Here is a 24,571-nt window from a genome sequence, read left to right as displayed (position 1 = left end):
CTAATGAATGCTGGAGTGAAACCAGAAAGATTAGGCCTAGTCATGAGTGAGGAGCATGATACCAAAAGCTGATTCCAGAATAGAAAGTACCGGTAAGAGTTTTCGGGTTGTGACCACACGATTGAAAAGATGAATATATATGGCAGCCCACCGGGCCTCCTGCCACTCTTTTCATGTTCCTCCTACTTTCATCAGAATACATACGATTGCCGTTTACTTCAACAAAGGAGACTTTGTGAGTACAGACTTTATTTATACTTTCTCTTCAATCTTCTATCTACAGCTACATATCCTGTCTTACAAACGTGCATGCACAATAATGTAATTTTCGCCTTCGTTTTTGCAAAGATCATTAAAGTATCTGACATCCAAATTCAGTTTATTTACAGTAATTGTAAGAATTGTGAAATACGGATTCTGAAGTGCTCACGAATTAAGTTTTAATACACATATGATACATGTGAAGACAATTATTTACACAGAAGTAAGCTGGGTTGAGTTCGGTGATAAAATGACCCCGTCCCTCTAACGTTTAATGTAGAAAATCATTTTGAATGATAATTTCTTCCCAGCAACTCCTCCACTATCCAGGCCACACCCACTCATTTGTTAAAAAAACGCGTGAATTGCAGTCAAACCAACTACGCCCTCATATGCATAAAAGAAACAAACACAACAATAAAAAGACAAAACTGAAAGCAAACAATTAAGCATTTCACTACACTCCAAAAACATCAATTTCAGTGCCTGCCATCCTTCCTTTTCCGTGCTACTATCCAGTCAAATGAACACACTAGCCCCCAAACCATCTGGTGCCTAGAATGATATACAAGTCACGTAGAAGCCACTGAAATACCGATATGCCTCTTACCAACGCAGCAGTGAAGATGCGGCTTTTCCTCTGTTTGACGTGCTGACAAGGAAAACTGTCATTTGTGGCTATGGGGGAACACTCCTGACTCAATCTGCTTCTCTATTGCAAAGACCGTCTCAGGGGCCGTCTTGGGCAACATTTTTATCTGCGGCACCCAAAGGTCCTGTCAATCCCCCCATTCAATGTGTATTCTTAGTGACGGATAACAACATTACGAATTACACTATATCCGTTTCAAATTGACAAGATCTTAAAATTCACTATTGTCCCTGAATAGGCATAGATGTATGTGTTTACAAATAGAATACAGACACAGGTTTACACAAATAGCCGACGTTTTCTTTTTACATATTCACATCACTATTCACAGTCAGTATAGATGTAATTTATAGTATAGGCTAGGTACACAGTTACTATCAACAGGGATATACGACGTAATCGTTATCATATGCAATAACATCCTCTTTCGGAAAAAAGTGAATATTTACAAGCATTATTTCCAAGACAATGATGTTTGTGCTGTCTTACGGTATCTTACATGATATAATAACAATGTCACAGCAGTAAATTACTCTGAAACAAAGAGAAAGAATATCCAACAATTCAATGTTTGGCTGTTGGTACGGTACAGTAAGTAACGTTTTCATGACCACACGGTCTCCAGAATTACTTTTTAGATTAAGTACTTTCAACAAATTATCTCTCAAGATTTTTTCCTATTTCGTTTTTTTTTTTGGGGGGGGTTGCTGAAGAATGAAATTTTATACATTTAGATGTATTGGTATCAAAACACATTTCACATTTGATACAATTTCCAGAGCAATGTGAAACAAAAAAAAATAAGATAGGCCTAAAAGCAGAACCAACCATTTCCGACAAATACTTTAAATAACATCTTGAACATACCATTGCATTTTTTCTCCACGGGATTTGTTTTTTTTAAGATAAAAAGTACAATTTATATTTCCATTTTAATTTCTATTTTCAATAAATAAATGAATACTTAATTCCATTACACGTAGGCAAGTAGTTATATACATTCCAAATTTCAGAGAAAATTTGATAAAAATTCAAACGCGCTGTGATGGGGGCATATAATTTGATACGAAGAAATTGACGAATTGATTGATGAATTAGCAATTCTTTCCCAAAGCTAATTATCATATTATGACGTGTCAGATGGCGTACTTTCTGAACTAAAAAAATTTGAAGGCAGTATCATATCCAGATTTGAGTCCATAGGGGTAAAATAGAGATTTTTTTAAGCGATTGACCAACTTTTTCTCTTCCCAAAAGGTGACATTCCCGTTTCTTATTTGCATGGAAATCGGCAAAAGCACCACGTTCCTATGAGGACTCCTTGAAGCGTGTCAAGTGCATGGTAGATTTAAAGAGACTGGCAGGGGGGAGGCTAGGTATTTGCGTTCTGGCGATGGGGCAAATTTCCAAACGTAAAACTTTGACAGGTCAAACGTTGGCCGGAGAAGTTGCTCTGTTCTTTGGAACTGAAATGAGAATTTCTGGAGATGATAAGGATAATGATAAGGACGGGAACAGATATCTACTCCGATTACCCCCGTGAGAGAGAGGTTTTGAGAATTAAATATTTGGCAACTATATCAACAGCTTCAATGAGGCTTTAACAAGAGGTTTCACCCATAGAAATTTATTTAGGACTGGATGCATCGTTGTAGGCTAGAAACATTTTGTCTCCAAAAGTTCAGTCTCTTGATCTGCCAAGGTTATGCCACACAGTTCCCTGGGCAAGGGTGATTTACTGGCAAAGTGTGACGTCACCTGTGCCTAGCTCTCATTGGTCGGTAACCATCTTAAATTATCCATTCCTCTGTGAACTTTTCACACATTGAGGATTACGCTCGCTTCAACACTCAGCTCGTTACAAATCTTTCCATGCAACCTACCAGCCAGTCAGATCAGCTATACAGCCAGTCAACAAACTTTTCAGTCTCAATTCACAAAACGTCACCAACACCAATATCACACACACACTTGGCCAAACAATTTCGCATAGAGGTAAACGTCTCGTGTAGTGAGAGCAGGCGGGTTAAACCAAATATTTTCAGCTGGTGTGTGCCCAATGGGGAGGGACTTTCACTTTTCATTTAAAGAGATAAACCGAGGGACTTTATTTCTTTACTTAATTTGGGAGCTTTAGGATGAAAAGCAAATGACATCCCTTGCATTTTTATCTTTATTTCAAAAACAAAACAAAGCAAACAAAAATGTGCCAGGGTTACTGCCCCCCCATCCGCTAACGAACGGACACTGGTTATTGATCTACAGTTCGGCTTGGAAGCCTTGGCCTGAAGGCATGATTAAGTAAGTTCTCACAGTGGGAACTAACATGCACAGTCATACAATTCTGAAGGACCCCTCCGGTACACCATAAGAACTTTCATCAAAGTACTTGGCAGTAGCAAAACAGTGACCGACACTACACGCATGGTTATGAATATCTACGAAATGAGCTTAACACTCGTATAAAACTCACATTAATTACTTTTGGCCATTCTGGCTGTATGTGCATATTAAAACATCCACGACTAAACCTCCAAAACAAGGAAATGATTGAAATTTATCGATCATTTCCTTCTTTGTTAATTTGAAGGACTAAAACCCTCGAGAACAGACAAGAACTACTGCTTCATCTACCGGGAAAAGTCGCTAATGTGCCTAGTGAGTGATCAGGATTTTGACCTCAGACAATGAATGAAATCCAACTGATGCAGACATGTGAAGTTCATCCCTACATCGCATCCCTATCCCCCGTCTTCCCGTCTTTGGTTTCAGTTCCGCCAACTCCCTGGCAAAAAAGGGGGAAATGGAATATAAGAGTTCACAATACAAAATTCTAATTAACAAAAAATTAATAGCTGCAAACAAATAGGAGACATCGTATAAACAAACAAAATCTTGCAAAGCACCTATAAAGCACCTTATAGGCTCAGATAAATCTAGAGGCATCCACCTGCCTCCAAAAGAGCAGAAAAAGTCGAAAAGGACAAAGCAAGACCACGTCATAGATGAAATATTGGACAGAGGAACGCGCTGAATATTATTACAACTGATTAATATTGTTCATTTTCAAAATATCCAGCCATCAGTTCACGAATAATTTATCTTAATTATATGAAAGAGGCTCAATGTTGTTTGGGAGTTTGCACCATTCTTTTGAGCGGACGCTTTGCAGGTTTAAAACAGCAGTAAATTGATTTAAAATAAGTGAGTCATAATAGAAGAAATCCTATAATCGGGGTGCAATGAAAGACTTCTGGCTTACAACGCATTTAGTACGCTCAGACTTTAAGATACGCGTTTTCAAAACAGTGAGATAAGACGAGACCCAAAGAAGATATCGAGAAGTCTTTATTTAACTTCCTGGCAGGCTGAGCCACAACTATTCAATCGTAGCTGGTTTCCCTCCCAAACCGATCGCTGCGCAGTTTTCATCGCTGCTGTTATGCATTCGATTTGCATTGCGTGCCAAAAATGCTATCGGGCTTTCAGTGCCCGTTGGCGACGGTTGAATTGTCCTCGGAGCTTCCGAGGAGAGGAGCCGTGCAGCCGAGCTCTTCATCTGTGTTGTGACTGTAGCTCTGGGGTTGATGACCAGGTGTTTGTGGCGACGTGTTCCGATTGAAGTCAGTGAATGGGTTGTTGCTCGGTGGTGGGTTCTGACTTAATTCTTCGTCTAGATTTACGTAATCGAAGGGCCCCTCCTCGTCGATTTTGGAGAAAGAGCTCGGTTTGCTGCCGGACACCTGGGCATTTTTCGGACTATAGTTATTGTTCTTAATTTCCCCTTGGCGATGGGTATCAGATGCTGTAGAAGTAGTCGATGGCGATCTGTTGATGAAGGAGTCCGTCTTGTTGCGGGCCTCGCACGGTCCTCCGTTTGCAGACCCAGAGCTGGAAAGTCTGGTCATGTAGATCCCTTCCGACTCGGACACCGTGCTGTACTGCGTGTTGTTCCAGCGCGAGTTGGGGCGGTCCCGACCACCGGCCGCACGCCGCCGCTTAGCGTTGCCCTTAGCCCCCTCGCCCCCGACCCGGCAATGTTCCGTGGCTGGCTCGCTAGAAATGATGGTCACGCTGCGACGCGGGTTGACAAACTTACGCTTGTTCTTCAAGCAGGCTTTGGTGCAGGGGCAGACGCACATGATGATGCCACGAAAGCCCTTGCGAAAGGCCCGGCTCATGAACGTGTAGATCACGGGGTTCATGCAAGAGTTTGAGAATCCGAACAGATATAACACATACTGCCAGAAGATAAAATTCTGGTGTCGGAGGAACCTGGTGAAATGGTTGACCAGTGTCACGATGAAAAACGGAGCCCAGCATACGACGAAGGCAAACACAACGACCAACACCATCTTAGCAACCTGCAAGTGGAAATGAATAAAAAGCGACTTTGTATGATTTGCACATATAGAGTGATCATATTATAATGTCTTATCAAAGTCAAAGGAGGTATTTGTAGGCAGGCTGCAGCGGTTTTATCACAATACTTCGTCACCACCAAATGTGATATGTAATAATGGAGCATTCGGGCCTTTAAGCTTAGTCAAACAAGTCGATTGGGTGGAGTTTAGAAACGGTTTACGCTGTAGTGCAAGATCTGTTTAGAGGGGGTGGTGGCAGTGGGGTGGTTGTGGACACCATAGAATACTTGGTTTCATGTGTATTTGAACATCATGAAGGAATCAAAAACTGTTCATGTCACAAGAGTGTGATATTTTTCAAAGTGCACTTGAAGCAAGGGTCCGGGTTAAGATGTTCTTATACACTCTTTGTCTATCTTACTTTTCTCCGGCTTGCCTCCTCCTTCCTGAGTGACGTCTTGAGCATCTTCTCGTCTTCCGTCAGTCGGAAGAGTCTCCGGGCGATAGAGAAACAGGTGAAGCACAGGAGGCCTACGGGCCACACCAGCAGCACGGTGAACTGGAACACCGTGTACCACTGCTGGATCTCGTGGGGCAACTGCGACTGGCAGGTGGTGCGCTGTATGACACCCAGCTCGCTCGTCATGCGGTACTTCATGGTCTGGTGTGGATAGAAGTAGCCGGCCAAGACAAGGAAGGGCACGGCCCAAATGGCTGCAACATTGCGAGAAGCCCGGGACCGCGTGTTGAAGGAGTGTGACCGCAAAGGATGCAGAATGACTAGATACCTATAACGTGAATGAGAAAAAAAGAGGTTACGGTGAAACACAAGCGTGCTTTCAACGATTTGGTCACAGTCAGAGATCGAACTGGCAAGGGTTTGGCAAAGTGGATGGATTTCTCACGCAACAGATCGAAGACTAAATAATTCTGTGATCATGAACTCGCTTTTGTTCCAGTGAGCATAGTTCGGGCATAGAGCGAAGGCTGCCTATGTTGAAAGGGTTGATGGGTATTGCTTAAGCGAAAGTATTGTTCTCAAGTTGTCCCTTGAATGGGGAAAAAGATCCTGAGAATCTTTAAATTGCATTCTGTAAGATTGACTAGGTCCTAGAGTGACAGTATAAGACACTTCTTGGAGTGTGTCTGAAGGCGCACTTCGATTACCTCCAAATCTTTCGTGCATAAGAAATCAAACAGTTACGCGGCCGTTTCGCATTCACACCTGAGGCGAAATGCAAAACCTGGGAATCGAACCCAAAAATGTGTTTGACAACTTTAACTTCTTAACTTCCTCACTCTGAACCAGCCAGAGGCGAGTAGAATTTGTCTGGTTTCAAAGGTTACTGTACTGGTACCCTGTCTCCACTAATGTAAAAGTAAAACGAACAAACTACTACAAAGAACCTATAATTATAAGACAAGTTCTAGCCGTCATGGGACAGCATTACAGGATATTTATGTTTTCACTTTTCTCGTCAGACAGACACTGAGAAAAAGCTTCAGACATAATCAGCTATTCTTCCGGCCTAGAAGACCTGAAATTCGGGCTCAAACTGTGAGTATAGATCTCGTCATGTCTCGCGTAGGCCTATTTATCCCCGTCGTGCGAGAACGTCAGCCTATTACACTTGGATAGAATCGACAGACTCTTTGCATCATAACGTATAGCATGTGCAAAGTAGTATCGCATGTCGCTTACAAGTTGATTATAAAACCTTGGACGTTGGGCAAACTGAGTTTAATACCAACTGTCATCTATGTTTTCCTTCTGTCCAAGTATTAACCCTGTCCACTCGTAGTGTGTTTTATTCGACTTTCGAACGGACAGTGTGTCAGATGTGGCAAAACTTCCACATCCGATGCAAGACATAAAATTACCAGGATATTTTCTGTGTTCCCTTTACAATTTTCATACTTTTCTGCTTGTGCTAACTCGTATCAAGTTGACATGAAAATGCACTTGTTCGGTTTCTTTACAGAAATTAGGCCGTGTAAAACGGATATCTTGAAAAGCAAAGGTAGGCCTAGGCCTAAATCCTCGTGAGCTTTTTATACACCCACGCAGCAGCTAGTCTTGTGGTCATCAGGTAATGACTATCATACACCACCGGTACCAAGGCAAGCTACCCACACGCAGTACCTAGGACAAACTTCATACAAAAGCAGGAATGATGCGAACGTTTCCCAGTAAAAGAGAAGTGTGCGTATATCACACGGGACGGGATATAATGCTGATCGCTCACATGATTTAGTCAACATCAGGTCTAGATCAGTTTCAGCGTGTACATGGCTACGGTAGTGATTACTACATGAAGCTCCTTGCTTGTAAGCTACTACAGGGGAGAAAAAGCATTAACATTATGACCGTAACGACCACCATCAGTGCATGAACGCTGGAAGCGAGCTGGAAAAAGTGCGAAGCGAAAGTTTTGTGGAGTGTCGCGCCGACAATGTAAGTTTACAACCGCTTCTCAGGCTACTGAAAGCAGTGCCAGCATGCTCTTTCGCATAACATTCTTGGCAATTGTTACTTGTATGTGATGGTGGCATTCAATTGCGTAAATTTGCGCTGAAAATTGGGGGGGGGATGACTTACCCAGCCATAAAACTTTGGAAAGTGGGGTGGCAGGATGATACCATATGGGACTCCATATACAACTCGGGGGTGGTCATTGGGATAAGCTCCCATCACTTATAAAGTGCTCCCATATGGTGTACGACTCAAACAGCCCCTGACAACCAGCTGCTGGCCTGCTCGTGTGGCTTCTAAGCCCGGCAAACCTGCTTCTACTGACAGAAGAAAGGGCAAAGGCAGGTCACTGGCGCCTCAAAACTAGTTACTTCGGGCAGGTGGGACTAGCCAGCCTGGGAAGGCAGCCCATCTTAGGGAAAGGAAAACCCTGATTTCAAACCTCCGTTGCCCTGCGGCTATATCCAGTCACGGAAAGGGCTTCAGGAGTCAACCTCGAGGCTAAATCCGGAGCTGGAGTCCCTAAGGCAGCTCGTGGCTGTGTACAGTCACGTTTTGGCAACTCCTGCGACGCGACGTGCTGATCAGATCATGGCCCACTTGCTTAGGACAGTTCTGCACTGGAAAGTTAAATGAAAATTGCCAACGCTTGCTCGAATTATGTTGCCATTACGATCTCCGTGTTAGCAACACCTTCTTCAACACGAAGCCTCAACCCAGAGTCTCCCGGAGACACACAAGATAGAAGCACTAGCATCAGCTCGGCCTGATCCTCACCAGACGCTCCAGCCTTCCCAACATCATACCGACCACTCCATAGTGTGCAGCAGAGTGAAACGGCAAGAAACTGTACCACACAAAAATCGCAGGGAAACTGCGTATTGACATCAGCAAGACCCGTGACCAGAGAAAAGTGGAAGAATTTGTACGAGCGATTAAGGAATCCCTTCCAGGTCCGCCTGATGCAAAGGCAAGCAACAGATGGGAAGAATGTCGTTCACAATGCCGCTTTGTCCACATTTGGCAAGAAGACGCCCACTCCGAGGAGCTGGCACCCGCCATTGAGGAAAAGAGGAGAGCCCTATCAGCATACAAAGCCTGTCCCAGTGAACGCAACTTGCAGGTCCTCCAAGCCGCTCGCAGCAAAGTCCAACAGACTACTGACTCCAACTCTGCATCCAGATATAGACAGCAGCTGCCAGTGACACAGGCGATATCAAGGGAATGTATGATGGTATCAAACAGCCCCTAGGTCCAATACAGAAGAAAACCGCCCCTCTAAAGTCCGTCACTGGTGAGATCATCCAGGATCGGGCGCAGTAAATAGACCACTGACTGCAGCACTATTCTGAGTTGTACTCCAGAGAAAATGTTGTAATCGAAGAAGCACTGAATGTCATCAAGTGCCTGCCTGTGCAGGAGGAACTTGACAGTGAACCAACTCTTGAAGAAGTCAATAAGGACCTGGACTCCCTTGCTTCTGGCAAAGCACCTGGGAAAGACAATATCCCTGCCAAAGTCCTAAAGTGCTGCAAAGGGATTGTCATCACTGAGCGTAGCTTCATGAAATCCTCTGTCTCTGCTGGAGAGAGGGCGAAGTACCGCAAGACATGAGAGATGAAAACATTGTCACACTATATAAGAATAAAGGTCACAGAAGTGACTGTAACAATTACCGTGCCATCTCCCTCCTGAGTATCGTTAGGAAGCTGTTTGCCTGAGTTGCACTGATGAGGCTTCAGGTCCTTGCACAGGAAGTCTATCCAGAATCTCAGTGCGGATTCCGAGCCATGAGATACATCATCGATACGGCATTTTCCCTCCAACAGCTGCAGGAGAAATGCAGGGAACAACAACAGCCACTCTTCATAGCCTTCATAGACCTCACGAAGGCTTTCAACCTGGTCAGCAGGGACGTCCTTTTCAAGATTCTCCCCAAGATCGGATGTCCATCTAGGCTCCTGAGTGTCATTAGATCTTTCATGAGGATAACGAAGACTTAACATCAGACCCTTTCGACATTCAAAGTGGAGTGAAGCAGGGCTGCGTCCTTGCGCTGACCTAGTTTGGGATCTTCTTGGCTGTCCTGTTGAAGCATGCGTGTCGATCTGCAACAGAAGTCATATATCTCCGGACCAGGTCATATGGAAAGCTCTTCAACCTCTCCAGGCTCAGAGCAAAGTCCAAAGTCCAGCTGAGATGCCTTCGTGACTTCCTCTTTGCCGACGATGCAGCTGTCATTGCCCACTCATCCAAAGATCTTCAGCAGCTCATGAATCGCTCAGTGTGGCTTGCTGAGACTTTTGACTGACCACCAGCCTTCAGAAAACACAAGTCATGAGCCAGGACGTAGTTTCGTTCCCCAATCTCCGAACACAAACTGCAGGTTGTCCATGACTTTGTATATCTTGGCTCGACGATCTCCGACACTCTCTCTCTCTGGACTCCGAGCTAGGCAAGCGCATCGGCAAGGCAGCTACCACCCTCTCCAGACTGACAAAGAGGGTATGGTCCAGTAAGAAGTTGATGGAACATGCCAAGATCCAGGTCTACAGAGCTTGTGTCGTGAGCACACTTCAGTATGGGAGGAGAGGAAGGTGAACGCTTCCCATATGTGCTGCCTCCGACGTATTCTCAACATCACCTGGCAGGATAAAGTCCCAAACAACACAGTCCTGGAGAGATCTGGAATCCCCAGCATGTAATCACTGCTGAAACAGAGGCGCCTGCGCTGGCTTGGCCGTTTTTTGAGGATGGATGGCTGTGCAGCCGCTGTACAGCAAGGCCTAGTTTGGAGGCTAAGAGGCAAAGGAAGAAGGCCCGAAGCCAGAGAGACAGACCAGCAACAGACCACATCTGCCATAATTATGAAAGGGACTGTCATCCCCGAATTGGCCTTTCCAGCCACACCAGACGCTGTTCCACCATTCCGAGCGCAACACCAAGGTCTTTCGCAACTGAAAGACGCCTACTATACAAGTTCCATCCCTGGGAATTACGCCTATGGAAGTATTCCTTTAGTTTTCTTACAAGTGGAAGAGGAGAAAGGTCGTAGACAAAAATTATGATGCCTCAATCAAGTGCAGGATAAAAAAGGGAGGACCGACCTATATAAGCCTATTAATTATCAAGCTATCTACGACTTCTCGGTTGAGGAAGGAGGAAGTAATTTTGAGTGAAACTTCAGAGGATTGTTTCAAATTAATGTGTCTATGCCCCACGAGGCATGCGGTTATTGAATTATTCGAATGTGACATGACTTCGACAGCGTGAGTAAGCTACATCAAATCTGCTGCTAAAATGATAGAACAAATGACTTATTAACTTTGACAAAATGTAGTCATTCGTCATGGCGCAATAAAAACACAATTTTAAACATACTAGTCTGGCTTCAAGGGTGTCTTGTGTTCGCTCAGCATTATGTGAATGATTGATATCAAAATAACCCAATCCGACAACCCACAACCATTAATAAAGGAGGTGTTCAAAGCAAAATGCCAAGGTGAAAAGCCTGCTGGTAATGCATTATAACAGGCACCTGAATTACCGTAACCGCTTAACCATTACTGCATGGTCTCGTTGGCACAAGAAGAGGAAAGTCCGAGTGATTGGTCGAGCTGACTCGCGTGGTGTATTAGGTTATGGGGTTATGGTCTGAATCCTACTGGGTACCGTACTTTTTTCTTTTTTATTCAATTTACTGCCCAAATTTATAGCCTTAAAGTTTGAATTAATTGAGGGGAAAACGCTCACTTGACACCCATATCACATAATACAAAAATATTTCTTAGTTGTCTTCCACGTTCCAAACGTATAGGCATGTTGTTGTAAAAGTATCGTTCACGGCGGTGCGTAGTCGGATCGGATGCAAAGGTGGCAATGAAAGCCTAAATAAAATAATGACAAAGAGAACATAATTCTTGAGATCGAGTCCATCTCAAGTCTATCACTATTTAAATCAAAAATCAATCACAAAATTTAACTTGAACCGATGACTGGTTTGCTGTAAGCCAGTTCGGTATTTCAAAAAGCCGTAGGTCTTTCGGGAACAAAGCGTGCGCTAAGCCAGCGTTTAACTGCACTATAAGGACAGACTATCACGCTCGCGAGTACCTGTTCCCGAATAGGCTCGTACGAGTATGCGCTACTTGAATACCGAAACGGCTAACTGGCTTTCAGTGGACGTTTGAAGACTTCAATGCATCAGTGACAGAGAGGAATCGAAAATTTCAACAAGTTCGATGATACAGATTTTATAGAACAACAGTTTATTGCTTTTCGAGTCTTGGGGTGTGAACTTGTCAGACTGATGGTACATTACGCAGCCTAATCCATGAATGCCCATATAACCGTTTCCGGTTTGCCCAGTTTGAATATGAATGGCTATTTTCTTTCAAAATTAATGTGGTCTTTTTAAATCAAGAAATTGCCTTAAACGTCATGGAACATCAACTCCTGTTTGAGAGTTGGAGTGGGCTTAAATTGCAGCACTGGGTTTAACCACACCAGCAAATACAACATTTCTCGTTTCTTTCTTTCTGATCTTACACAGATGTTTTTGTAGGCAGCATTTCTGGTATTGCGATATTAAATCAGGTCTCGCGGATGAAGTCGCATCCCACTTCCTCCACTTGCCGCGACCTTATTAATTTCTTGATTGAATACTCACATTCTTAACCTTGACTTTCCGAATAGTTCTGCGCATCGGGCAGCGTTGGGTAGTTTATAAACACGGCAGGAATTGCATAGTTCACGGTCTATATACTCCCAAAAATGCGCACTGGTCAAGTGATGACATGACATGGCACGTATCCTTCGAGTGGTGCTTGTCTAACGATTTATTGACTGCGTTCCGTGCGCAATGAAAAGGCGTGGAGTCGTCGTGTCCTGCAGCTGTTGACAAATCATCATATTCAGTAACAGGTCGCATTTGGAAAAGTGTTCTGTGCCCTTATTGCGTTAAATGGTACGTTTCTTTAATGTACTCGCCTTTCGTTGCGTGCTTAATCAATTTGTGACCCCCTTGAACTTGAGGATAGTATTGAATACGTTGATTTTTTTAATCAATCAGGAAATCTGTGTAAACTCAGCGACGTTGTGTAGCCGTAAATTGTCGATAATGTCAATCTCAGCTGTATCAAAAAGCAGTGGCGTAACGGGGGTGACATCTCTAGGCGGTGCCCGGTACCCAGGGGTGCATACATTTGTTTCCCAGGGGGACAACGAAAACCGACAAACTGCGGCTTATACATGGGTTGCATTTTAAGACTTTAAATGGAAGGGGGGCCGGCGGAAAGAGACCTCCACTGGGGACACACGCTCCCCCATCCACGTAATTACGCCACTGTCAACACGACTGCCATACAAAAAGATAGGCCTAGCCTATTTGAAAATGTAATCTAGGTTGCTTCCCGTTGAGATCTTCAATCTTCATGATTACCGAAATCTTTCACTATTCTCTTAATATTGTTATCATTATCAAATAATTTCTTTTCTTTACCGTGATCTACTCTGACTTCTACTCAAAGTCACTGGTCCTAATTGACAAGAAAAAAAAAAGATTTTACCAATTTCTGTGAAAACGTCTGTCTGGAGACACGTCTACGGTTGCCTTATTTTTTCACAAGTATTGCATCGCCAGACGTTATAATTAATGTGGCAGCAACTTCGGGAGTTGGACTACAGTCAACTCACGTCCGCAAACCAGTGCCAACGTCAGTCGATATAGGCTCGAGACACCATACACCGATTGTTGGATTGTTCTTGACTGAAATCAAACTCCCGAATTCGCAACAGTTATTACCTGTCAATGGAGATGGCCACGAGAGTCCAGATGCTCGTGAAGACAAAGTAAGGCTGGACAAATCCCAGTACGGAACACAAGGCCCCGTTCAGGATGGAGGTGTCGGCATCGGCAGATAACTCTACTAATTTCAGCGGCATGACGAAAGATGTGACGAGAAAGTCGCTGAGCGCAAGGCTGACGATGTAGAAATTGGTTGGAGTTCGCATGGATCGGTGCCGGCAGACCACAGCGATGACCATGGAGTTACCAGTCAGGCCCACCACCATGACCATGACGCTAAGAATGATCAGGATGGCGTAGACACTGGTGAGTTGGGTCAGGTCGTAATATATCCCATCGAAGAACCAGGGACTATCTGCCTGGTTCGTGCCGTTGGCCACCTCGTCCGAGTAGTTGACCGAAGCCGCCGTGCCAGCTATCAAATCGTAATCATCGATGCCACTTCGATTGATCGAAGGCCAAGAGCCCACTGTCGATGTACTCAGCATCGCCGTCATGATTTTAGTTTTTGAAAAGGCCCAAGCTTAAAGAAAACTGACTCCCAAACTAATATCTACTGACATTAAAAGTCAACAGCTTCCCTTAGGAACTCGGATCTATAAAATTCCATGAACAAACTTTGAGCGTAGTCGTCACTAATTGAGCTCATGCATCTACTGCGCGACAAGTACTCCCGATGGTATCTGCCATAAAAGAGAAAAAAGAACGGGTTGAGTGACTTCAATGCATATTTGCATGCTGTCTTATTTCAATGCAGAGTGAGTGAATCGAATTACAAACACCAATGAAGACGACGGCGAGATCCCGTGGGTATTCGCGAGAATTACCGGATTCAGCGGGGACTGGTACACGTATTTGATGAATAGCTTGTGTCCGTGTGTGTATTCGAAAAAAAGGCAAATTTCAAAGTGGAAATAACCAGTGGGGAACAGGGGATACAAATGATATTTCATCTGGATTTGTACTGCTTACATTTTCAATGTCCAAGACAATTTACTGGTTGAGGAGTGGATGAAGTTATCATTGTCCTTATGAATTACAGGACGAGTACGGTCTCAGTGGCAGATCAACTCGAGTTATCGATAATCGAAAATTAGAATAAAAGTTTGCTTGATAGTATCCGTCACTGACAATCATTTTCACTGCTATTAGCAGATAGGCTTTTAAAGATTCAAGTGACCGGCATATCTATTGTCGTTATTGTGCGTTCGTATCACCACAGTGGACGCAGCCAATGCCAATAGCGTGCACAACTCTACTGATTGGTGTCGACAAAGGGTAGGCATGGTGGCGCTTTTTCCCCGCAAAAAATGGACGAGTTACAAAGGGAGGGGGATAAAAAAGAAAAAGAAGTGACAAAGAAAGGGAAAAAATGGGACCAAAGTTACCAACATGCTTGAAAACACCTCGGACCCCTTCCCTTTCCCAAGGTTCCCCAAGGATAAGCTTGTTCTTATGAGTAAGGTAATACGAATGTACAATGTCTTTGTCTTACGCTAAGTTAAAAATGTCCTGCTTACTCTTGTTGACTAACTCCAAAAGAAACAGGGCAGATTCCAGCACCACTCCAGACATTTTGTTTTTGATATCGCAGCACTGCATTTTTTCCAAGAGAGGAGCCTTTAAAAGCTTTTAACAACTCTTTGCTTTGCTGTCATTTTGACACCGACAAACGTACAGTTCTCGCGTAGTTCTAGTTTTTCTATGACAGGTCAACCAAAAGTGTGTACTTATCCACTGCCGTACTCGATGCACGCGCATTGCGGATTGCATGCGGAGAGGAATAGGCCTTTTTGAGTTAAATTTGAATAAAATCTGGTACACTGATTTATCTGATTTCACATAAACATAACAATTTGAATTCCCCAGACTAAAGGTAGTATTGCTATAACTTGTGATTTATGGCAAGCTTTTGCATAGCGACGACCATCTCTGGAATGGACTTCCACTGTGTCTTTCCATTGAAAACAGCGTATTGGGTCAAGGTGTCTCTTAATATAACTGAGCAAAAGTTTACCCCGAACACGAAGAATAATATTTACGTGAATTTAAAGAACTCAGTGTACGAGATTTTATTCAATCTTAACCCGCAAAATGCCTATTACTTCTTTGTCGGAGGTAGTGAAGCTCTTGTTCACGCATAAATGAAGCTCATGCCGCACCGGCGCACGCCCGCCGCGCACACCGGCTTGTGTGAGTACGCAACTGCACCTGCTTACGACGCCCTTTAACAGTTAGTGTGTAGAGGGCGAAGAGTGACCACACCAGGCTAAAGTCTATGGCAATGGCCCTCAGAGTTTAAACACATTTTCTGATTAATTACATCGAATTGTGTTCAGGAATGTACTTAAAAGCTAAGCGGGTTTTACAAAATTAAAGGATTCTACTATACGGAAAAGCATTTAGTATTTGAAAACCTTCCGAAAAATATTTTCAATTAAATATCTAAACATGTCGTGGGTTAAAAGTGTTAAAAAGTGGGTACAAGAAAGTGTTTGAAAACGTGTTTAAACTTTAAGTATTTTCACAGGGTACTTGATCTTGATATTTATTAATCATTGTTAATAACATTGATACAACCAAATAACCTCATTTTACGAATAAGGAGTCAGGTTAATTATTTTTTAACTTAATGGAGATCGATCAATGAAAACTGAAGTAGGACCACATGCTTCATGTAAGACTATGCAATGTGCTAACCTCAGTTTTTTGCACTTTTGTGAGGTCGTGTCTTTATGTTGACATAGTCATGTACATGTACATACATTTATTCTTCTAATGGCTTCCTCCATTCATCATCACGTACTACTAAGTAAACACAAGTGGCCGAATGCATTCACATAATGACACCGATTTGGAAGAATGTGGCTGGGAATAACAAGTGTATTTGTGACTAGTGCTTGAATTCGTCCGCCCTTAATTCAAAACGAAAAAAGGTTAACATCTATATGGCGTAAAAACTTTGTCTTGTGGCAATTTCTGATATCATGAGCCTATAGGACAATCCCTACAAATATGAGCTGTTTTTATTTTACAAGCATTGAAAAGAAATAATGGCAGAGTATACATGCATTATTATTTCATCGCGCGGTCGATTTCGAAACATTTCAACCGTTAATGTACAGTGTTTACTCGGAAACAATATGCTGCACTTAATTCGTTTCTTTCCTCTTGGAATATTGTTCTAGAGTAATTACTTGTTGATGCTGTCGTCGTTGATTTATCACTTTGGCTGCTCAGCACACAGCGCTATTAAGAGATAGACCTACACAATATGTTCTGTTGACAAAGAAAAGAATTGAAACTATTTGAAGGCTGCAGCGTCGGTGTACTCGGGGAACACGCGAACAGCTGTAACAATGTATTGATTAGAAGCGTGTATTTACAAGTTGGTGTGCAACTAAAAATCTACTCATACAGTTGAACCTATCATAGCGACATGCTGCTCATTGTAATATGGTGCAGCAAAAATGGCATTTGACCGCTGAACGGTAGAATATCTAATAATCTGATTGACACGCAGTTGTCATTTGACAAAAGTGTAAGGAATGTTAAACATAAGTGCATAGGCCGAATGTCTTCAGGATGTCGATCAGTAGCATTGGTAGTCATTAAAAATTGCTAGATTTCGCAAAGACACAACGCTGATCAAAAATTTTGGACATATCGCAGGAAAATTTTCGTACATGAATAGAAGCTCAACCTTGTGTAATACCTGTTCCCATATACGCATCGCAAAACTATGCCCGCCGCGCTATAGGCAAATTGTCCTTTATTAATTGCCTATTAAAAATCTGGTACACGCTAATAACAGTATCATTTTTGTACTTAATCTATAATTCATGCACGCAACCGGTCTCAAGAGTCAGATTTATTTGAAGAGTGATGTTACAAAAGAGTAACACAAATAGTATTTCGACGATACTTTGCAAGTCGTTGAAGTTGACCTAATGCTGATTATAGCTGCTTATAATCTTTTTGGTACAATAGCCATTTGTTAATGGGTCGCTAGTGAAGATGGTACTCTTCGCTGCCTTCAGTGTGTGAATGGCCTCTCTCGTGTGTGTTTTTATAGACTGTATTCTTCTGTCGGCCATCATGAATTGAAAGTGAGATAGAACTTTTCAAGCGACAATATAAAAGTCCAGTAAAAAATCATGCCAATTTTTGTTCAGAATAATTTAAACTTTGTGACAAATTATACCCACGTTAAAAAATCGAAAGTGAGGTTTGGAACCCCAAATAGTCTGGCACTATCCCATTTAACAGATTAAATTGAATATGATAGTTTCGGGGGAACAAGATAAAAAAATCTCGTTCCTTGTGATTAAGGTCAATTACCCTGAAGAAAGGGAAGTGTAAGAGACAGCTGATGATGTTTGGCTGATTTTTCTTTAAAGACAAATACCAACACTATTTACAAGGCCTTTAAAAGTCATACTGTCTTCGCTGTATTCGCAACAAATACACCTTGTGCGCACTTCTTGGCGGGCACACTGCGCAGAGTGCGCATCAGGCATTTACATCAATTTTAAGGTGTCAGGGCAGTAAATTTGCCCAAAATTGCTTCCGCCATTCTTAATCACGTTTTCCATTTCCTCAATTTCTCTCCAATCAAGGGATTTTGCGGCCCGCAATACTTGAGGGTTTCTAAATCGGAATGGGTCAACACCGCACCAGACTGCGATCTTGCAACTCTAATCGGCCAATTTAAATGAAGCGAGTTCCTCATTATTGATCTATTTGCAGTGAGTTGGAGGGATCATTTTTCAAAATGACGACAGGAATCTGGACTACCTTTACTTGTGGTTATCTTTGCAGGGAGGTTTCACCAAAAGTGACCGGATTACCTCTTCCCTCCCGAAAATCTACAGAAATCTACAATTTGGATAGTCGCATTTTCCTGCCTTTGTTAATCACGTTGGAACAACGTCGTGTGCCCACTGAAAATGATCCTCAATACAAAGATCGGCCAATCCTCCACCAAATAGTCCCCCTTTCCCCTTATTGGTCAAAATAATGCAAATGTGGTTTCCATGGATTTAGGGCGTTTACATTCATATGTTTTTGGGGACAATCTAAGAATTAACTGAGGGTAAAACAAACATCAAATCTTCTACTTCATTCACAATTTCCCAGGTAATTTAATCACTTTCTTTTTTCAAAGCGTCCTGTCGTATAGGGTGATAAAGGCAATCATTTCAATGTCTAAAACCGCAACCAACAATGCATCAAGTGGCATGAAATGGTGAATTTTTGGGCCAAGTTCGGCCATAACAGTTTTATTCGTTTCGACACACCAGGTGTGCAGATTGATATTGCTGGATTAATGGTAATGCGTCACTGAGCCCGCAGTGCATGGTCTATTTTACAAAGATTTGACCTTGCGGATGCAGTCAGACCTATCCAAATAAACTTAAAAGCTGCCACGCGGTTAAAACCAAAAAAATTCTATATATAAATGTGCGAAAATTGTTTATTCCGAATTCTCAGCCAGAATACTTTATAGGTAGTGGATGATGACGTGACTCAGTGGAACTTGGGGTGCATGGTTGGATGGTGTTTATACCACCCTCTATTTTATTGTAACTGGACAGCTTGGACAAATCGAAAAGGTACACGTAATATGGCTTTAATCACTGCCGGCAGAACTTGTGACAGTCTTTTCTAAGAAGCAATTTCTTGAGGGACGTCCACTAGACACAGCGGGAGGGGAATGAATTCTGAAAGCTTGGGAAAGCCATTGTGTCCACTGACCAGGAACAGCATCCATGACAAATTCTAGTCACATGGCGTTCCCTTTTTTTCCTTATTTTATTATGCACAGACGGTGTGCCCTATGACGTTCTGCCCAAGAGAATGCGCACGCATACCGCCGGCCTTAACTCGCCTGCCTGTGTCGAAAAATGTCGATTCATGATATTGTATGTATCGATATTACCGGTGAAAACTTACAGTTTGTTTGCATTTCTAATAGAAAGTCGGTGCCCCTTGACCAAAACATACGATTTTGGTACACACTTTGCACATGCAAGGTCTATATTTAGAAAAGTCTTGAGGAGGTTTGGTCTTGAAGAAGCCAGCTACAGTGTTGCGGTCGTTCCTTTCATTTAATTCACACATTCACTTTTAAACCTTTCCATCCAGCCTAAAACTCTCCTTTCATTTTTATATTGCCGAAAGTGCTGCTATAGAGGGTTTGCATGGCTGCCATCTTGCAGGCCAGAGCTTTTGCTAAACAGGGCATGCACAAAGGAGGTTTCCCTGTGGAACAAAATAACTGCCCTGTAACATGGCTACCACGAAAAGCCAATTGAGGTCCTTGAAGACAGAATATTTAAACAGACTAGAAATTCGTTATACGAAACAGAAATGAGTGCTTCTTTAAATCAGATTCAATCGAAATACTTCTCTAGAAGGGATTACCTTTTTGAAATACTCAAACTATCACTGTATTGTGGCATTTTCTACGACTTGCGAGATTTATGCAACTGTCTTTATAATTATGTTTACAATTTAGACATTCTATTATATAGTGTTACATTAAACTGAATTTGACAAACGAGAAACACGTATAAGCTACTGCACGGATGCATTTATAAGTTTAATATGGTTATCTTTCCCAATTTAGTCAGAAATGATTATGAACGTTTTCAATCGTTACGGACTTACACAAAGAGCGATCGAAGCGAAGCGGGCTGGAACGGGCCGTGTGTGCTTTCCCGGTCTCTCAATACCCGATCGATGCACCAGATCCCGGGAAAAATGGTACCCGGAACAAGTGTTGTGTGACAAATAAAATCTTGTCAAAATTCGCCCCAGTGAGGTTCACTTTTTCTCCACGTTTCATGTTCGCATGGGCCAAATGGGTTGCGTAAACACCAATCACGCTGTCATAAGGTTGCTGGTGGGTTACAGCCTCGGCCAAGGGTGTTTATATAAATCCCCTGGATGTTTCTAGATCAGGCCAGCCATGTCTGCGATAGCTTTATTCTGTATCGGTAATATCTAATGGCAAACCGTTAAGTACTCGCTGTGTGTCGCATGGATCGATACCCTGACACCTGATACTCATGCTTATGTCACGTTCGGTACATATAACCCGCAGCCTCTGCAGGGGAATTGTTTTTAAACCAGCCCAACCGTCCATGTGGGCAGTATTTCCACGCATGTACAGTACATGGCTTACACCATACGCCCAACGAACACCGTCCAACCCGACTGGCAGACAAGAATACGAACCGGTGTAGTGTTTCCAATAACCATACTTTCCTTATGTCATTCATACCGGTAGAGTTTGTTTGATTTGGTATTAAGGAAGATTGGGTTCCAGCCGAAAGATGTGTATTTGAACAGGGCACATTTCTGGTCTTGCGGATCGGGAACGGATCGATATGCAGTGTAGTCATTATGTCTTTAGGGTTTGGATTTTGAGCCAGCCAAAAGGCCGAAGGGCGTGGCATTCGTCTGATGTAAAAAGGGCGCAACCTTTAAAAGCACATGCCGGATGAAATAAAGTCTAGTTCCAATGGTAACGAAGGCCGAAAGCTTCAACGAAAAATTCCGGTCGATCATGCAGCCCTATGATGGAGTGTCAGCAAGTTGGATCATCATTCGACTTTTTCGATTGTCGCCGCGAGTTTAGGAGAATACGCACATTGTCGTGCGTGGTGCATACACTGTCACAAATTGTCATCTGTCTATTTTCGAATGGCAAATAAATCCCTGAATGAAATAAATCAAAGTGAAGTATCATTTCTACTTCATGCTACTGTGTGTGGTTTAACTGACGTCCAAATGCGCATCTTGTGAGTTTGTTTGGTGTGCATGTGTCGACCATTTATAAAGATATCAGTTTTTGCACTACAATTTTAGAACTGCCAAAACATAATGTTGCATAACTTGAAACGTGCGTGAGTCCAGGAATTGCCTCTCCCGACAGCAGTCGTTTCAGTCCAAAATATCAAGTGTATATGGCAGCCGTCAGGCCTCCCACTAAATGAAACTAGGCTTTCGTCACTGCCCACTGCTAGTGCAGCTTGACCAGTGACCAGTTAGGGACACTAAATCCGCTGTGAAGGCAAGGTCGGATTCATTGTCTTTTTGGGGGGGGTTTCTACATGTAATCTTCTTTTTTCTTTTCTGTAGGGCGAAGCTAAATTTGAGGTAATATTTTACACACTTGGGGAACGAAGGGACAAAAAGAGCGCCTTTTTCACTTTATCGCCGCGGATCCGCCAGTGTGTTAAGGGGTGGCAAGTATTCCACAAACCTCCCGTGAAATCTCTGAACAAAAGAGGCCAGTTATCGGAACACAAGGATTACGAAGAAGGAAAGGGTCAATGAAAAGCTGTCCCCACATCGTCAGTGCCTCAATCGCAGCTCCTTTGATGTTACAATGAATCTCAAACAATGTCTAATCTCCAGCTCCGTTTGGAGTTGGTTCTAGTTTATTTACAAAACAAACAAACAAACAAAACGGGATACGAATTGCGAACTGCAATTGTGAGTAGCAAGGCCTAAAATTGTTAAATTATACCTATGTTAAAGCAAAACCGCTCGAGTTTTTCTATCCAGAAGAGGACATTATAGCACGCATCGGGTTGCTTGGTTCGTCCTCATAGCGGTTCATAAACTTCGAATTTTTGCGCGCTAAACAGTCTTCCGTTTGCTCTCGGCGGTTGCGCAAGACAACTGCAAATCGAGCATAAAAGCCAAATATTAGCACAAACAGAGCGGTGCGTGCGATATCATGTTCAAAGATCACAGAATTTACACTAAAGGCAGATACAGCTTTCTGGCATGGAGGTCTCCTATGAATTAAGGGGGTGCTCTGCCAAAGAAACAACCCAATCAGCATGCAGCCTTTGATAGAACATATTGAAATCCCTGACTTCCTCTTACATCCCAAGGCAATTCGACAAAAATTAAGGAACTCCAGAATTATTCCCATTTCATGTTGTCGGTATACAGAGCTTATACTTGTATCGCAACATTAGTGAGCGGCTTAACGGGGAAAGAGGTACAACCCCGCACATCTACTTCCCAAAACCGACACCGACAGGTTGACTTTTGAAATAGCTTGAATGTAGGAAACTGTCGATGAACATGAAGTCTGCAATGCATCTCTAAAAGGTCCGGATGAATAAACTGTTCTCTTCGGGTTAAAAACCTTAACCTAGCCTCAATTTTCCTTGCAACATTGCGCTTTTGAAAGCTGCCCTTTAGACTCGGAGGGTATTCGGTACAGGCGTACAGGTCCGAGACACTTTTATAACAAGCGCGTCCCCGATTGTCTAATTCGTCGTGGCGTCGTCTGCAAACCTGCTGGATAATAACAGATCTTGAATACGTTGATAGATTTATATTGATAAATTGATGGTGAGAGCGTTTTTATCAAACTTATTATGTCACGGTATTGTCATTAATTTTGTGTCGTTTGGTTTTGGGTCTTTTCGTTTTGTGTTTTGTTTACTTTTTTTAATTTCATTTTGTTTATTTTGTGCCATACTGACGTACTCATATGGAAGAAACACTGCGGCGATTTTGAGCCCTCATGGAAAATTAGGGCCTACGTAAAGATGTTTAACCCACTTCATCTGTGTCATAAAGACTGCGCATTCTACTACGTATTTAGCAGTGACACAGATGAAGACTGCCATTAAAACAATAAGTATAAGAATAAAGGCATAACAAAACATAGTTAGGTCCTCCGACTGAAAACAATCCTGCCTCAGATAAAAAGAGCAGTTAAGACTTTGGCAAACGTGCATCATTTTGTATCATAAAAAACCACACTAATTATCACGGGTCACTGGGGACGGTATGCTTGAACGAGTTCGTCTTCTCTTTTGCTACGAACCAAGACCAGTAATGATAAGAACTAATGGGTTTATCTCGGGTTCACTTTATTGCTTTAAAAGAAACGAAGACAAAACTTTAAAAAAAAAAAAGGTAATTGGATACTCAACATTTTGAAGAGCTTCGCGGTGTGATCAAAGAAGCATTAATTTATATCGTAGCAACGTGGTACCCGCCTCCCGATAGTTTCCAAGGCATGTTTTGGAGTATTCCCTCATTTAGATGAATGTGAAATGAGCACTTTGCCACATCAATCATGGCTTGTATCGTCATTGGATCTAAATAGGCATGCTGCAATCCCTTTCAATGGTGACCTCCGAGGCAATCAAGTGCCTGTATAGTTGTATGCAGTACCAATTAGCCAGAAATACAACCGTACACATTTAAGCAAGACCGTGAACACGGTACTCAATATTGAACATGCCTGTCACATACCCCAATCAGTCATCTTTTCCCGCCAATTTGTCATACGAATTTTAATACCTAAGGTATTTATTTGTGACGGAGGGACGAGAACCATTCAAAGGAAATGAAAATCACTCTCCAACAACGTAGCCAGTAACCTGCCTGTTGGAAAACAGAGGAAGGACGGTTAGGAGAACCTTTTGATCCGCCCCTCCGAATATCTGTTGTCTCTCAGTGATTTCACTCCGTTTGAATCGGTCAAGAAATTTTCTTTCCGGAATCAAGAAGCGAACATCTAACACAAAGTTTGGTAACGCACTAGAGGGCTACCTTTATAAAAACTTCCAAATTTCATGGAGAAAGCTTGTTAGAACACTAGTGGCTTCAAGGATGCAAACCTTAATTAACCTGCAGCTCACTTTTTTCTTAACTTAATGCAAAATGAAATTACTCGCGGCCTTTCTAAATATTACGAGTCCAAAATGATCCTCAAAATCCTTCTCTTTGAAATTTAGGCCGTTACCAAAACAACCAAAACAGCTTCCTTGGCTACGGCTACTTCTGTTGCCGGCGCATCTCCGTGTTTTTCCTATAGAGCTAAGACCTAGACCTACAATCCTGGCCAAATCTGGCTGGACCCCCAACCCCGGGCCCCCCTTTCAATGTTGGATTTCAGCGCACGGTCTGCGATCCAGCTCGAGATGACAACATTGACCGGGGGCCTGGGGGATCTGGGAAGGGTAACTTAT

The 24,571-nt window shown here is 42.7% G+C and overlaps 1 protein-coding gene across 3 annotated transcripts in view; it reads right to left on the bottom strand.

Annotated features, from left to right (window-relative positions):
• Positions 1-212: 212 nt before the first annotated feature.
• The window catches only part of LOC110976789 (somatostatin receptor type 2-like), a 53,125-nt gene continuing 28,766 nt past the window's right edge, over positions 213-24,571 (bottom strand). For 2 of the 3 annotated variants that reach the window (XM_087135799.1, XM_022230362.2), the window contains 3 exons: positions 13,554-14,239; positions 5,699-6,065; positions 213-5,277 (listed from right to left, as the gene is read on the bottom strand). In XM_087135799.1, the coding sequence (XP_086991925.1) occupies positions 4,399-5,277; positions 5,699-6,065; positions 13,554-14,053 (1,746 nt within the window). In that variant the 5' untranslated portion in view covers positions 14,054-14,239 and the 3' untranslated portion in view covers positions 213-4,398. Of the gene's footprint in view, positions 5,278-5,698; positions 6,066-13,553; positions 14,240-20,228; positions 20,545-24,571 lie in introns of those variants that run through there. The other variant, XM_022230363.2, reaches the window with a different exon arrangement.

This window comes from Acanthaster planci, linkage group LG01 (assembly GCF_054643075.1).
Source record: "Acanthaster planci isolate LZ-2023a linkage group LG01, COTS_SCS, whole genome shotgun sequence".
NCBI classification, from domain to species: Eukaryota; Metazoa; Echinodermata; class Asteroidea; order Valvatida; family Acanthasteridae; genus Acanthaster; species Acanthaster planci.
This window is presented reverse-complemented; position numbering and strand designations above follow the sequence as displayed.